We start from the raw sequence: 15,403 nt of genomic DNA, 5'->3' as shown, positions 1-15,403 counted from the left end.
ATCCGCGCAGCGCACCCTCCGCGAGACGCAACCCCTGCAAGTGGAGTGCGACCACACCCACGTTCCTACCCGCGGCACCGGCGGTTATTGAATTAAGCTTATCATTTGATTTTGAGGAGACCCACCAGTCGGTCGTACGGGGCGCTCTTAAGCGGGCCGGAAAACTTCTTCCTATCCGCGGTGTAATCGCAATAATTTGATATCGCTGATCCGATTACGCATCATAAGCCGCTATCGAGGAGCCCAAGCGGCGGCCCGGCACGGTACCCGGTCTCCTTGAAGCGTTGCCGACGAGAGAGCGGCGTGCCGCTCCTACCGCTCGCGTCTACCCGGGGTCTTACCCGCGGACGAGCGGGCCCAAGATCGGAGGCTGCGAGCGGGCCCGGACAAGACGCGACACCCTCTTAATCTCACGTCGCACTCGTCATCGTCACGTCCGCGCAGCGAGTGTCTTTTTTTTTTTTCTCCGCAAACCAGGGGGGGGTCGTCCTGTGAATCCGTCTTCGGACCGCGCTAATGTGTCAGACGTGTCGTGACTGAACGCGGCCTACCGTCGACTTTTTTCAGTGCGCGCCGGGGTTACCACGCGTGTCCCCTTGTTATCGCGGAAGTGCGAGGCCTACGGGGGGTACCAAGTGACGGCGGAATAGCGCAAAGTGGATTTACTTGCGGTCGGGCCAGCGGCACGATGGACTACTCGTATTTGAATCAGGCCGCGGCCGCGGCAGCGGCCGGCTTCGAGGCCTCCAGCTGCGCCTTGGCCGCCGGTGAGATGCAGTGTAGCTACGGGGATCTAAGCTCGTGCTCGCAGATGAGCCAGGCGGCCTATCGCTACACCGCGGCACGGGCCGCCGGATATCCGGGGAACGCGGCCGCCGCCGCCGGCGCCGCGGCCGGCGGCACGCCGCTCGCGGCCCATCACACCACGCACCCCCACGCCCACACGCATCACGGGGCCCACTCAACCCCCTGCTCCGTGATGGCCGCTAGGTCCCAGGAAGTTCACCGGCACGCCGCGTCTATCTTCCCGTCGGCTATCAATCTCCAGAGTGAGTGACGTTCGATCTCTTAATCACTCGGTCGTTATCGAGTTGCAATTTATTACAATTTTGTGAAATTTTTAACGGTGAATTAATTATATTTATCGGTGGAAATCTTATGTAATTATCAAGCTCGAGTAACTATATTTTTATTTCAATTGGAGCTATTAATTGAATAAAATAACTATTAAATTTCTAACGACTACAATATCGTCGCGTAAGAAGCTCACGATAACGTTATTAAAAAGAAATTAATTTAATTTACACCGCGTGTAACTAACGAATTATTTGATAATTACAAAAGCACTTTAGTGGGCACTCGGTACAATTCCCAATTTCATCAATTTTTCACCTCCCTTGTATCAAATGTACCAACGGTTTGAATAAAAATTAATAAGCAATGTTAACGCGTATCGGGATATTTATCAACACCGCTTGCAGCATATAAATTATTCATAATTCTCCAACGTGGCTCAGCGAAAGAGGTTCTTTATCCCCGCATCAATCCGTCGGTCCATAAACATGTATGCTATGTTTGTTTCGGCGATTTAGACGGGGCTAAACACGTCACGCACCAAGCAGGGGAGCTTAGCCCCCTTGCGCCCCAGTTGATAATTGATCTCGATTGAATTCTACATCACACATGTTGTTGCGACGTGGCGCGCGCAAGAATGTCACGCGGATGTATTATGCAACGTAGTATCTGTCATGCTTTAATTAACGTTTTACGAGTTTATTGGAGGAGCCCGGAATTATAAATTGCGAAACTGTCATAACGATATCAGACGTGATGTTAACCGTGCGATGTGGAAATCTTCCTACATGTTCAATTATTCAGGGATCTTAGAAAGTTAAATCTATCGTAGCGTAAACTTTTAATGTATTATTACACGTTTATAGTGTAGTAATAATTTTAATACTTGTAAATTATTAAGGTAAATTTTTTTTTTTTTTTATGTAAATTGCATCCAATATTGCGATGAGAAAGCTAATTTCTTACTGTTATTCCGCTGATAAAGCTTTGCATCTTTGTTAGAGAAATAACTGAAAATGCAGTAGACGAAGTTGTAACTATTCATATTTTAGTTATTTTATTATTTAATTTGTAAAAATGTTTTTTTTTTATTTGCATTCTGTGCTACGTTTTAATTACATTCATTATTTATTATTTTTATCTTCGCTAACACTCTCCGCGCTTCTAATTTCAGGCGGTTTGGGATATAAAGCTTACTCGGGTCACGACGGCCTCGCGGAGAAGAGAAAACAGCGTCGGATACGAACGACATTCACGTCAGCTCAACTGAAAGAATTGGAGCGTGCATTTCAGGAGACGCATTATCCAGACATTTACACCAGAGAAGAGATCGCTATGAAAATTGACCTGACGGAAGCCAGAGTGCAGGTCAGTCCGTTTTTCATTTTTTTTCAAATTTACTTCAGAGGATATAATTGTTTTTTTTTTTTTTAACATCTTTTCCCGGAAAATTGTTTTTTATCGGAGACGAATCTGATTGTCTTACGAGGAAAAAAGAGATCGAAGTAATATCTACTCGTAGATATCGCGTCGTATACAATTAAATAAGACGTTTAAACGACGTGATAATTTTTTCCGGCTGTTATAAAAAAAACCCAACATATATGTCTTTTTTTTAAACATACATAACGTTTTGCGCTGCATATCGCGCACTCCGCTTTATCCCCCGGTAAAGAGAGGGTTGTTGACGGAAAGTCGAGGGTGAGGTTCGCAGGAGTGTAGTGTAATTACATTACGGACTCCATTTTCGTTTTCATGGCTACCTGCAAGTCGCAAGCTGATGGATTATACTGTCTAATACGCATGACGGATTATCGCAAACGAAAGATAAACGACTGAAGAATAGTACAAACATTATTGCAAAATTATCTCTCGCGCCACCACTTTTTTCGAATTCTCTCTCGCCGTCAAAAAGAACGCAACGTTGACCAGGTGATTTCCTTCCCGTGAAAAATTACCCTGCCATTACTTTGTTTACGCGACAGTTTTCAGAAAATTGATCTCCGAGATTGAAAATTGCACGAAACGAGATCTACGAAGGTAGCTTTTAATTTACCTCGCTACTTAACTGCAGATAAACATGTTAAATATTCTTGAACGTGACGTGTTTGAATTCGAGAAACTTGTTCCTGTCTCGCGTGATTTAATTCTCACAATTTTCGGATCGTTATGCATAAATCAAAATGTATTTTTATACCAGTTGTTTTTGAAGTATCGAAATAATTCTCGAAGATGCTGATTTTTTTTTTATTCAGAGCAGTTCTACTTTATTATTATTATTTTCAAAATTTGCTAAAAAAAGAACTGTACCTCCTAAAAATATTCTACCGAATATTAAATATGCTTATTTTATTTTACATTAATTATGCGACATATCGTTAAACATAAATTACAAAAATATATTTTTTATTTTACTCTATGAGTGACGGAACCGATGTCGAATAAAACGATCGTAAGTTTTTCGTTTTCGTATGGCACCGAATGAAATCAATTATAATTTCACGCGAGACAAATTTGCGCGATCTATCCGTGGGAGGAGAGGAGCAGCGTTAAGATCGAGAGCTATCTGTCACAAGTTCTTCGTCGACTTTCCTCCAGCTCGCTTCGTACACAAGCGCGACGTTACCTGCCCGCGCGCTAAGACGCAGGTGTCGCGGGAAGGACAGGTGAGGTACATGTACGGTAACGCGATTAAACAGAGCTCCCCAGACGCTAACGGGTCCTAAAGTTAGACTTCCCGACTGACGTGCATCACTTACCGCCGCCGAAGTGCTTTCTCGCCGAATTTCATTCAGATTATTCCGCCGCGAACGAGAAGCGCGGACGATGCCATTGGTTTCGGCCCTCGAAAGAGAGGGCGAGGGGAAGGCAATAAATTTAATCTTATCTCGGAGACATGGGCGCGGATTAATATAACGTTCGCCATCGACGATCGCGATATTATTACACGACGGGGCTCGGGATGCCGATTCGACGACTGCTACCAAATCGCTCGCTATTTGCGGCGACGGCTTGATATTCCAACGTGGATAATCCACTTTTGCACGATGAGCGCGATTATCTTGGCGACGGTAGGTTACTTAAGCTGCCGTTAACCCCTTGACCCTACGATCTTCATCGCCGCAGCTGGTGCGGATCGCGAAAATCTAGACGTGGTACCCCGGCTGTATCTAGATTTTAATCGAACACAACGCCTTCTTCATTTATTTCAGTTTAATACTTTAATTAAACCTTCTTTTACTCTTTAATACTTTTATAACTTTTTTTTTTTAACCTTGTTTTGTATTTTTAATATTTTAATATTTTAAAACTCGCTAGTGAGACGCCACGTTATACAGAAATTTGTTATCCAAGGTTAAGGCGAGCAAAATATATGCTGACTGTGTTTCAATGCTGCTGTCAGCAGCAATTTTTAATTTTTACTTCACGTCGCAATTAATAAGATACATATTAATTAAGAGAATTTATTAAAAGGAAGCTTTTATTCCGTCTTTCTTCTTCATTTTTTTAAATTTTGCTAATATTCGAGCTCATTAAATTGGTGTCCATTGAAAAATCGCAGATTGAAAATATTTCTCAATGGTCTTTGAACTTTCCAAGTGGAAGAGCTATTCAATCTATCTTAAGAAGTAGAAGGAAGTGCCATTTCTGGGACGTCGATTCAACATGAAGTCTGCGTATTTTATTTTTACGAGTCCCTTTTTCTATTCGGACGAATATTCGCATTTACTTCCTCAATACTTTTAAATCTCCTGTATCTATTTAAATTCGTTTTATTCTTCACTTTTTCTTCCGCGATTTTTTTTCCCTCTTTCCCTCAATTTACCTAAGCGTAAAATACAATCACACAATTTCTATTCAGTATTCTACATGAAACATAGAAAATCTGGCTTAATTAGATTTTTTATATTTAAGTTTTTTTTTTCCGGCAAGTTAGCCTAAAGGAAACAAAACGAAAATCGATGGCAAGGGATTTTTTAAGTGTCTCAATACGTGTTTAATAAAAATGCCAATAGTCTCGCTTAAACGCCCGAGTACGTTGCATTTTGCGCTGGACGTGTTCGCGTATCATGAACGAGGACCGCGCGATAATGAAACGCGAGATAACTATTAATACTCTAGTAGTTTGCGGGTTCGTGGCGCGACCGCCATCTCTGGTGAGGTTTATCCTCCCGCGGTGGGGTAAGTCCTTTGTCTGCTCGACTTCGCCCTCCTCCATTCTGACAGGATGTACGGTCCCTCAAGAGTTTCCTCGTCCCTTCATTCGTGATTCGTTCGTTCGCCGCTGCGACTTACCCTACCTCCGACCCCCGCCGACCCTCCGATTCAACCCCCGTGCCTCTCCTCTCGCCCCTTCGCCTTCCCATCCCTCTCGGCCCTCCATCTCGTCGATGGCGGCTGCTCGATAAAATTTCCTCCCTCTCGCAACGCGAGAGTCATTGGCTTCCTCCGCTCTCTCTCCCTCTGCCCTCTTCACCCCCGTCCGCGCATCCTGCTTCCAGGATACTTCCTAATCGGCTGCCATTACTACCCCTATTTTCTCTCGCTATCTATAGCTTCGCTTAGCGCGAAGTATAAATTAAGTTACGCAAGAATGTTTCCGTTAACTCTTTTCCTTGTGCATTATCCGCCATTATTTCTCCTTCTTCATATCTCATTTAAGGTACTTCCTAATCAGCCGCTATTATTATCCCTCGCCTTACCTCACCGCTCTTATCCGGCGCGATACGCAGATTAAGTTACGCGAGTGCGCGCCCGCCGTAGGGCTTTATCTCTATTTCTTTTCCCCCGCGTTTTATCCATAATGCAGCCCGATCAGCTGCCGGTCTTTCGCCACTTACAGCTTTACTTAGAAATAGGAAACAGCGTTTCTGCCGATTCGGCAGACCCGTGCGAATTTAATCGCAACGAACTGTCGCTAATATCTTTACGTAGGGATGCTGTAATTCTTTCTTTATCGGTTTTTTCTGTCATCGATTCTCCTGCCAATAGCTCGCGTAACGTTCACCGATGGTGTCGTTTATAAGCTCTTTTCGCCGTTTTCGGAACCGGCAGCCGATCTCTCGCGATGAGATCGCGTTATAGCCGCTGCATAATGCAGCGGATAGTGTTACAAATTCAATCATCTTTCGGGTATTTTTATCGACGTCAGCCGCGCCAACGACGAGAGACGGGATATTTCTACGCGGCGTAACACATGCGCGTCGAGAGAATCTCGACTATCAATAGCACGCTGACTTAGTTATGCGCCCCTATCTAACGCTGCCAACTAGAATTCCGATATCCGTTAGAACCGGCCTCTGTTGTTGCGCGGTAACACGATCCAGCGCGTTTTATCTCTGCTTAAGGCGTGCATACTGTCGCGCTTTCCGCCGCAATCACGGCCGATTAATTATCGAGGCCGGTATCAAGTCTTGCTGCATCTTGAATTATTTCTGGATATCTTCGCGGAAAGAAACCCTCTTTTCCCACTTGGCACACGCATACGTTTGATCTATTTCCCTCAAAGCAATGTGACTTGACACAAAATATTATTTTACCGAATAATAATTTAATTATTTTGTTACATATTATTTTCTTCAAATGTAAAATTTGCTTTGAAAGAAGTATTTGATAGAAATATATGCTAAGCAAGAACGATAGATATTATTTATAACGGCAATTTTACCCGTGTCTAAGAAATTCGCCCGGGGTTAGTTAGCGCTAATATTTTATTGACGATATTAACGTTCTTTATTATGCAATATTCATAAACCAGCTCGACACGTGATTACACATGCGATGCTGTATTAAAATCATGGCCTTTCGTCGAGATCATTATCCCGTCCGCGTATACCGAAAAAGATTTTTGTAATTAAGGCTGCGCTTAAAAGATACACTACTCGTTTTGATACTTGATAGCAATTTCGCTTCAAATAGAAGCCAATATCGGAGTGATTTTGATTAGTAGAAACGAGCGCGACATTCAAAACCACTTTACAGCGAGGAAGCTCGTTACCCTCGATGAGGCAATTAGTATCTTACAAATTCAATTCTTCTATTTCAGGCCGAATAACGTGTAACCCTTACATCGCACTTATTCTCCAGAATAGACTGTCATTTCTCATTCATTTCTTTTACCTATTTCATAATCGCATTAAATTTATACGAATTTTTCTAGTGAAGAAGAATGTAAGAATAGAAACGCGTTTTCGTTCTCGGCGTTTTTGCTTCGCGCATTTCTAACGCAGTACAAAAGAAATTTTTTTTAAATATAAATTTACTTTCTATTTTATACATTTGAGCTTATATTTATTAAATTATGGGGGTGTTAATGCAAGAAAAAAAAATACAAATGGCTTTTACGCGCAGTTTTCTTTACTCTCTCTCTCTCTCTCTCTCTCTCTCTCTCTTTTCAGAATCACCGAACGATATTGATTTTTCTCTTTCCAAGGTGTTGTGTTAAAATATTTATCAGTTCTAACATCTACCTAATTTTATGCTTGGTAAAATATGCATTTTGTTATTAAAAAAGTATTCGCTTTATCCGAATAAATAACGAAACTCCTCCGCGTTTTATTCCGGTCGCACGGTATACAAAGTTTCTCAAGACCGATGCTCCCGGGTCTCAATCTGTCTTCGAGAAGGCGGCCGTGAGTCATTTGCCGATTGAATTATACCTGCGGGCCCTGCCCCGCGTTTCCATCTTCCACGTTATCGGCAATGAGCCTGGCGCGAGATTAATCAGCGCTGACCCATATCTTCCTCCCGACTGGACCGATGCCACGCAACGCAAAGCCGCACACAAAGGATCGACGAGCTTCTGATTAGCAGAGAATTCGTTCCCGCCAAATGATGGCACGTTTCACGTAACAAACACGGCCACGTGGGCGCGAGTAATAAAAAAAATGGCTCCGTGCTTAATATTTTATAAATATCGTACACGAGATAAACGAAATTAAAAACGGAATTAAAATAACAAATTAATTAGCGAGAACTAAAATTAAATAATGTAAAATACGTCGTACTTTTTATCAGGATGAAAGCTCCGGTTTTTAGCGAAATGCTGTACGCGCGCGAGCAAAAGTCCACGTGTGGATTATCATAAATTAATCATTTCGCATTATATCGTAATTGCGGAATAATCGCGACGAGCTTTTGCGTGGTACTTTATTGCGCGATGCTGATATCGTTACATCGCGCGTCCCATTGACTACGACGCCTCGGCTGTCGCGTGGCGGCACGTTTCGCTGCTCTGAGTCACATGTCAGCCAGTATGAATTACAATTCCATTAACGCAGTGGAGCAGCGGAGCTGTGCATAATAGGCCCCGGACCTAATCTCTCTTTTTCTCTCTGTCTCTCTTTCTCTCTAGATTGGGATGTCAAGTGCGCGCGGTGTAATATTGCGAAGGGAGCGTTCCGATATGGGACAGGCGATTGAAGTTGTGTTTTTCGCCGCTAACGAGATTAATATTCACTCGCGGGCGCGTATCGATGGCGCGGAAATGGGCGGAAAACGCGGGCTTTCCGAGAAGACCGGTTGCGGTATTTCGCGCTGGACGAATGACATTTGTCGATAGCGTTAATTGACCGGCGTTCGTGAAAAACAGCTAAAATTCCACAAAGAAGGGCCGCTGCGAAAATCAAAAGGGTGAAAGTGCCGCGTAAAGTGAGGCGCTTTGGTAAATAGAAAATTATTAATATTATTAAAAAAAAATTGTAATTAACTATTATTATAATTAAAAATGTAGATTATTGAAAAAGCGAGCGGGCAGTTAATAAATATTTTAGCAAAAATACTTGAGCCATAAATTTACAAAAATTAGAAATACAAACGATGGATAATTGAGGTACCTATCCCTTCAGTTTATTAATGCTCGAACTTCGACCTGCTCGTTTGACGCTTACGTTCGAGAGATGAAGCTAAAAGTCGAACAGGGCAATCTCGTGGCCTCGACCGACAGAGTCGAAAAATCAACGTAGATTCCCATCCACCCTCTCGGCGGGATACGCCGTTGTCAAGTGAAACAAGACGTCTCCTGCCCGTGTCTTGCGGGAATAAGAGACAGAGACGAGCGTGCTCACGATTAAGGGCTTGTTCTCGGAGGGACGAAAAAGTCCGGGAGCCGGGATCAGAAGTCAAGAAGGAAGAAGGCGAGAAAGAGAGAAGGGTCGAACGAAAGAGAACGTAAATGAAAAAGACGGGGCGAGCGCTTGGAACAATGAAGGATCTCGAAAAAGGGTGGAAGGAGACGGGAGATCCGAGGAAAGCCGGCGGAGACGAGGTAGAAAGAAGGTCGGCCTCGAGAGTACAAGAGCCGAAGAGCGAAGGGAGGAACGTCGAGACTTCACGGTGGGCAAAAGGGAAAAGGGCGGAAAAGGGGCATAAAAGAGGAATGAATGAGGAGCGAGCTGTAAGAAGAGAAAGATCGCGAGGGTCTAAGGGACGGAGGGAGAAGAAGAGCGAAACGGGAAAGATGAGCAAGGGGCGAAGGGGGACCGCGCGGGCCGGGAATGAGAGACGATTCCGGGAGCCGAGGGGATGCTGCAGTCGGTCGCACGGGGGGATGAAATGGGGAAAACACTCGCCCGGGCGGCTGGTGTCGGGGCTGGGCTGATACACAAGGGGCCCGCACCGGAGTGTGCGCCGGTAATTGCGAGCTCTATGTAGATCCACTTACAGTGATTAAAAACTGTCCTGCTGGGTATCATCCGTGGCGGAACGGCGCATCAAGGACGTCGACAGAAGGAAGAACGGGGAACGGCCAGGATGCGCGGCCGCCAAGAATAATTCCGTCACGTCTCGTGGCCGCGTCATTTCGCTACGTCCGGACGGCAATCTCACGTCGTTTCGCGATTATTACTGTTTGACTATTACAGGGACGAAAAGAAGGATATACCTTCTTCGTGGGAGGGTTTTCTTTTTTTCTTTTTTTTTTTTACGAAATACAACGCTTAGTGTTATAGTTAATGGTTTAAAAGTGTAGCATTATCTTAATTAAAAATGTTTAATTATTGTCTTTATTGCAAGAGACGAAAGATTTAACGTTAAAAACTTTAGGTGCTTTATTAATAATTTTTATTAAAGTATCGCGACTCTAATATATTTATGTGTAAGTAAAAAAGAGAGAGAGAGTGAGAGAGAGCAACAGCGAAAGGAAGAGAGAGAAAGGGAGAATGTGCAGAATTAATCAGATCTAATAGAATCACTTTTCTTATAGTATCTCGCTATATGTATTGCATGCGGACTGCAGCGGTCCAGACTTTCAATTAAGGAAATAAGTTTAGGGTGAAGGCGCATCACTCTGCCATCTCAGTCTTAATTACGGTCTGCTCCGTGCAGAGGAGACATTCACTTTTATTGGTACTATCGCCGAAATGACTCCATTACAAATTAATTAGATACACAGAACTCAACAATAGAATGCGAGAAAGCCCGATAGAGATTTAATATTTTTTATAAAACTAGCCCGCTTCTTAATTAACGAAAACTATTTTTCTACATCAAAAATTTGTTTTCAGCTAATAAAATAAAATATTACATTTGGTTTTTATTAAAAGCTTGCGATATGAATTTTAAATCAAAGTTTAAAATAACATTAATATTGCGGATCCAATTATAACGCGGGATAGTTATGCCTTTTTATTTATAAATTATTCAATTTGCAATCTTGATTTTGATGCCGACTTAATTATATACATTTTTTTAAAGTTTTTTTTAAAATCAAACTTTAAATATACTAGATGAAACCATGCACGCGTTATTTTTTAAGAGACTTCAATTACAAGCTACGAAAAAAAAAATAAATCATGCAACTTACCAATCTGCATAAACTTCAGCGGAGTTGTAGAATTCTGCCGGTGACTGTAACATAAAATGAAAAATATTAATGTAGACATGCCAGTATATTAATTAATAAAATTAATAAAAGAAAGGTAAAAGTTTTTTTTTTAATAAAGATTTTATGAAAAAAAATTTATGCTTACCTAAAAGTTGCTCCGCTGATGCAGGATGCCCGTCCTGGGCCTGCTCCTCCTCTCAGTTTGTGTGTCGAGTCATCCTTCCTCTCGATTTTCATCTGAAACAAAAAAAAAAATATTTTGTTAGTAAAAATGACAAAAATTAAACGTGCTGCGTTATGTATTCACACGTTAATACAGAATTATGCTGTTTACCGCTAAATCTTCCGCGCGCGTTTGAATTCTATCGGCGGATTCTAATCACGTAGCAAAGTATATCTTGCCGATACAGAATTAGATTGGCCCAGGGTCAGAAAGCAAATTGGGCGAAATCCGCGGTTAACTGGTACAAGAAGGGAAAATCACGGCGCGGCCTAAAACGTAGGGTGAATCAAACGGATAAGCGTAGGATAAATTGCACCGTCGCGCAACGCTTCCGTAGAATTCCAAATGCCCCCGATATTTGCTTTAATCATCGGCATCCGCGCGGTATATCGAATACAGTCAACACGATTTTATCAGACGTAAAACGGGAAAACTCTTATGAAACTGTATTGCTATGTTTACTAAATTGCAACGCAAAATGGGGGAAGAAAATTAACGAAATTATTAAAGAAACGTCCAATGAATATTGAGATACAAGGTTTCCGGAGTTTCAAAGATTTCTTTTTCTCTTTTTTTTTTTTTTTTGATTTCTTAAACGGCAGAAACTTTCACCTGAAAGTTAACAAGATACATAGCGAAAATATAGAAGGATGATGATACAATAAAATAAACCGAGACGCCCAAGTATCGAAGCGCATGATCGGGAGTCCAGAGCGAAGGGTAGAATTCCCGTACAGCTTCCGTATAAAGAGATGATTAAATATTTATCCAGAAGGTGCTGGACATCTGTCGATATGCCTTGTTGCACTTTATTTTGGCGCGGTCTATTTGTTTAACATTAACGCAACACGCGCGCGCGACACCCTCTCACCCTAATTCGCCCCGTCGTCGTCACTTCGGCAAACAACGGCACACATGCTAACGGTCTGCTCGAGGTTTGGTTCGTGGCCAAATACGAATTACCAGCGTTGTCTTTGGCACATTCAATTCATGACAGTCGATAATCGCGAGACAATTTTCGAGTAAAAGAAAAAAATAAAAAGGAGAAAATTAAGGGTTCACCTACTTCGACCAACTTAGATCGACGACGTCATAAAAGCTCTTGCGACTTGTATTAAAATAAAAACGTTTTTTTTATTTTTTCAGCAAAATAGCGATATATCGAACATTTTTTTTTAAAGTATTGTTAGTTTCCCAATTGTCATGTAATATTGTTACAGCTCAGGATAATTATCATCATCCCTTAAACGCGAGACCTTCCTTTTTCGTACATACGCTGCCTCTCTTTTTTCTCAAAAAAATATATTTATCGAGATCAAATAAATCCTTACCGGGCAGGCTCGATTTTTGCATCTCGCTTTTGTTTTCTCCCCTTTTTCCCAATCAACGGCAGATCACGAAGAAACGCGATGCCAGGTGTAATCAATTTCGGATTAATTAGCGCAGGCGAGGAGGAGGAGGAGAGGGGTGGTTCACGGGTGCTCCGAGTTCAAAATTCGCGAAAAATCGGCATGCCAGTTGCGCGCAACTGGCGCGCGACAACCGGCGGCGGCAGTAGCAGCTGATAAAAATCCAATAGCCCCAGTGTTTGCCAGCCGGAAAGGGCAATCACGTTCATCATGGTGTCCTGCGCTCCCGCCGCCGCGTCCCGACGCCGCCGCCGCCGCCGTCGCGGTGCCACCCTCCGCCGCCCATCTCGCGTCCCTTCTAACCCCCGTGCAGTCTCCCCTAGCTTCAACAGCCGACAGCTCGAGCAGTTACGTCCTACGAGCCCTGAACGGTGGCCGCCCCTGGAAAATCCGGGGGTGGGATTCACGTGCGCGCACGTTGAGGAACGAACAGCTTCAGGGAGTGACGAGGAGGGACGGAGATTGAAGGGGAGTCCGTAAGGGAGCCGGGGGCGCGCGGTGGGGGCGAGCGACGGCTGGACGAGGGGGTGTACGAGGGCCTGGAAGGGTGGACGCGCGGCGGCACTACCGGTCAGATAAACGCTAAAGCAAATAAATCCGCTACTTTAACATGCAGGTCACCGCAGGTGTCTGTTTATTTTATTCGTTAAATATTTCATTTGGCTGGCTAGGGCCAATTACGAGCGCGCCGAACGGCCGTTCCGCTCTGACGAGCCGCGCCGAGCTCTCTGACGCACCTCGCGCGCGCCAATTTCCCGTCTCGCAGCGGAAAACGTAAAACGCGGTGTTTGCCACCCGTAGATACCGTAAACTCGAGCCTTGAACCTCCGCCGTGGATCCATTTTCCTAAATCAATTAGCAATTAATTGGTCCGTTCGATTTAAAAATCGGTACTTTTAATTTGATGCGTATAAAGAAGCGTTTTAAAGAATAAATGTTAAATTGAAGTAGACGCCGTTATTTGCCGTTTTAAGGGATTATATTCGTTAGATACGAATTTATATTTATGGATAAGAACGGAAATCATGAAAACTTAAACTCTACATTCAGATCATTTCTATAATTGTTCGCATATTGAAAATCATTTCGCTATAATTGCGCTTGAATTAAATTTGCAGCCGTATTCTTTTCCATTGCTAGATAATTATGATTGCTTGTATATCGATTAGTTCTTAAGAAAGAACGCATGTCGAAGCCTAACGCAGCGTCGCGTCACCGTTGCAGGTGTGGTTCCAGAACCGGCGCGCCAAGTTTCGCAAGCAGGAGAGACTGGCCCAGCAGAAGTCGACGTCGCAGAGCGGTATCGGGGCCGATAGCGGCGCGTCCAGCCCCGTGGCCGGTACCGTAAAGGCGGAAGGCCGCTCGCCGAGGAGTCCGGCGACGCCACCCGGCAGCTCGAACAGCGTGCTGTCGTCGAACGAGATCAAGCCGATCACAAGCCAGAGCTTGGTGAACGTCAAGCACACGGCGGACGTCACGAGCGACGGCTCGCCGAACGCTCGGGGTAGCAGCGGCGGCGGCGGCGCCGGTGGCTGGGGCTCGTGCAGCCCCAGGCCCTTTTCGGCGGCCCTGCCGCCCTATCTGTTGGACCCGCTGCCGTTGAAAACCGCGAACCTGTACTAAGTCGCCTATCCCGCGGCTAGGCCCGGAAAGTGTAAATACAGAGAGCCGCCCGTTTCGTCAGCAGCGGAAATAATTACGTCATCCTGGTCCAGCGCGTGCAGCATCCCGGGTACGGCGCGGTATCTTGGTCCAGCGCAGCATCTCGGCCTAGGCTCTGCATCGAGGTCTCTCCCTCCCAGGCTTCAACGAGCTTGTTTGCCCGACGTCCATACGTGAGATACCTTTAAGGATCCCGGTAAGATGCGCCGTTCTCATATTTTTGACAAAGGTACGTTTTAGGCGAGCGAGATAACGGCCGTGCGGAAGATGCGCCCGCTCGCCTTGAGGTATCGGCCCGCTTAGATACGCCGCGTTGACTCCCGATTTTATCGAGAAATCGCGAGTCGAAAGGGCGAATATAAATTAGTGAATTGCAATTGTGGTATTGTTACGCGGGGACATTTTTAAGCGCCGATCGGACCTCGTCTCTTTAGTCTGACGGTGAAATCGCTCTTGACGTCAAATATTTTAAGAGCAGTTTTATCAAGTGCTGGTTTGATTGTTCGTTTCGTATTCCTGTGATAAGTGTAGACGCAATTTGAGTAGCACACGTTTGTACGTATGTTTCCCTAATTTCCGGCTGCTTCAATTTGAACGTTCAAGTATTAACAGACGAATGTAGACGAGGTAGATGACGGAAAGAGAGTAACGCACGTTGCGTATAAAATATTGTTTTCGTTTATATAAATGCGCGTTATTTTTTAGCAAAGTAATTTTGAAACCAGGCGGTAACTGTGGCTTTCAAACGTTACCTTGCAGACCACTAGCCGAAATAATTTAAAAAGAATTAACGTAAATGAGTTTGAACTCATATCAGATTGACATTTCAACTGATATCAAGAATGGAGCTTATGCGAGCTATAAACGACAACTTTAATGTTCCCGAGGAATAAACAAAGCGAAACGAAATTACAAACTCATATTCGCTCATTCGGTATCCAAATTCTAAATGATTCAAAGTAGCGCATCTTGATAAAAAATAATGAAATCATGAAATAAATGAAATTAATCCAAATGCAATATATTTTACATCACAACTGTAAAGCTAGACGTCTCTTTGTTTCAAATTAAGAATTTATTCTCTCGATTTATTATTATGCTTCAAATCTTTTAAACTTATAATTAATGAATTTTATGGAAAATTTACTGATTCTATTACTTTCGATGAAATTCATTCATTTGAGATATTAATAAGACCTATTGTTATTATTA

At 43.7% G+C, this 15,403-nt stretch overlaps 1 protein-coding gene across 1 annotated transcript; it reads left to right on the top strand.

Annotated features, from left to right (window-relative positions):
• The first annotated feature begins 688 nt into the window (after window positions 1–688).
• On the top strand, window positions 689–14,152 carry LOC139102190 (paired mesoderm homeobox protein 2A). Its single transcript, XM_070655924.1, has 3 exons — window positions 689–1,049; window positions 2,249–2,442; window positions 13,754–14,152. Exons 1-3 carry the CDS (start codon window positions 689–691, stop codon window positions 14,150–14,152), a joined length of 954 nt encoding a protein of 317 aa, XP_070512025.1.
• Window positions 14,153–15,403: the final 1,251 nt, after the last annotated feature.

The sequence above is a fragment of the Cardiocondyla obscurior genome, linkage group LG04 (genome assembly GCF_019399895.1).
Source record: "Cardiocondyla obscurior isolate alpha-2009 linkage group LG04, Cobs3.1, whole genome shotgun sequence".
Taxonomy (NCBI): domain Eukaryota; kingdom Metazoa; phylum Arthropoda; class Insecta; order Hymenoptera; family Formicidae; genus Cardiocondyla; species Cardiocondyla obscurior.
This window is presented reverse-complemented; position numbering and strand designations above follow the sequence as displayed.

Bases quoted from the DNA above. Each gene is read 5' to 3' on its own strand.
- LOC139102190 (XM_070655924.1), top strand. From the start codon at position 689: ATGGACTACTCGTATTTGAATCAGGCCGCGGCCGCGGCAGCGGCCGGC. The intron at 1,050-2,248 runs GTGAGTGACGTT...TTCTAATTTCAG, and splicing joins GTCGGCTATCAATCTCCAGA to GCGGTTTGGGATATAAAGCT. The intron at 2,443-13,753 runs GTCAGTCCGTTT...TCACCGTTGCAG, and splicing joins TGACGGAAGCCAGAGTGCAG to GTGTGGTTCCAGAACCGGCG.